Source organism: Austrofundulus limnaeus, unplaced genomic scaffold, assembly GCF_001266775.1.
Source record: "Austrofundulus limnaeus strain Quisiro unplaced genomic scaffold, Austrofundulus_limnaeus-1.0 Scaffold236, whole genome shotgun sequence".
In the NCBI taxonomy this organism is placed as follows: Eukaryota; Metazoa; Chordata; class Actinopteri; order Cyprinodontiformes; family Rivulidae; genus Austrofundulus; species Austrofundulus limnaeus.
In genome coordinates this window covers 69,112-70,423 of record NW_013952638.1, presented here as the reverse complement: position 1 = coordinate 70,423, position 1,312 = coordinate 69,112, and the positions used below count along the sequence as shown (strand labels likewise).

The 1,312-nt window shown below is 39.6% G+C and overlaps 1 protein-coding gene across 1 annotated transcript in view; it reads right to left on the bottom strand.

Moving 5' to 3' along the window:
• The window catches only part of vwa7 (von Willebrand factor A domain containing 7), a gene marked incomplete at its 3' end in the record, with an annotated part of 6,519 nt that overhangs the window by 2,401 nt on the left and 2,806 nt on the right, over nt 1–1,312 (bottom strand). Inside the window, 3 exon segments of the mRNA XM_014019922.1 lie at nt 406–575; nt 662–857; nt 933–1,055. Of these exon segments, the coding sequence (XP_013875376.1) occupies nt 406–575; nt 662–857; nt 933–1,055 (489 nt within the window).

The following is a 1,312-nucleotide window of genomic DNA, read 5'->3' as shown; positions in this document are numbered from 1 at the left end:
CATATATATATATACATACTTTCTATAATAATAGCTGTGAACACCACCACCCCAATGTCTTTGGGAAAAGTGCCAGGAAAACGTTTTCAGACACATTTCTGTTGTCTTAATAAAATGATTATAATATGTAGGCCTGGTCAAAATGTTCTTCAGATTATAATGCTCAAATAACAAATCTAAAATAGATAATTTTGTTCCAAAACAAAATATGTGTTCTACATAGATAATATGTTTCCAAGATTTCAGACAAATCCAAACTTTGGAGCCTAAAGTAATAATTTACCATTTCAAGAAAAGGTACAGTCACCATAAAACACAATAAAGGGAAACATCTGCTAATGGACAATTTATCAACATTTTACTTTATCAAAAAAAAATGCTCAAAAGTTTGAGAACAAGCATGACCTGGATCATGGAAGGGCACCAGCAGAAAGGTGCCAGGATGCTCGGTGTGGTTGGCCCGGCTCTGGATGATGGAGTGAGCTCTGAGTCGAGCCGCAGTGATCTCCTCGAACATGCTGCCCGTGGTGTCCATGACAAACACCAGTGCAGGGGCCTCCTTGACCATGAAGAGCCTTTCAGAGAACATTTGTACTAAAGTATAAACACCAGCACTGCTCACAGAATCGAGTTCTGTAACACGATGTGTTGATGGTCTTACTTGAGGAAGGCCTTGGGGCCGACTGTGTCTCTGAGGTCTTTCAGTACAGTCAGGGTGGCTTCAGTAGCTAAACTTGCAGCTTCTTTATGAAGATAATGATGAGGGGAGAAGAGCGGGGAGGTGCTGTCTTTGTTGATTCCTCCTCTGGCGCTCTGATGTCGACTGCTGTCCACAATACCTCCGTGGCTACATTTTCCTGGAAAAAGAAAGACTGCTTATGTAGCTTCAAAAGCAGGATGTGAAAATCAAAACGTGGCGAACAAAGTCATACCTTTAGGCTTGGAGTGTGCTTTGCCGAAGTATCCAGTGGTGAGCAGTTGGGAGTTCCTCATCATTGTTGGTAAGAGATTGTGCCGGCAGGAGGTGAAGCAGTCCCTACATGTAGGAATATTTTCTGAAAACAGGAGGAAGAAAAACTATTTTTAAAAGCTACAAATTTTCACTTGATGCTTCCATTTCTATGCACTGAGGGCTGTATTTTGTAGTAGTTTACTCTACAAAATATTCATACATTGTTTGGCAATTGATCAAATGATAAACTGTAATTCCTCTTAACTCTAATAAGCTTTTCATCACAGTCCTATTTTTAAGACAAAACCTTTCAATGATTAGTTGCTCAATTTCTTCTTTTAGATTCGATTAGATTAGATT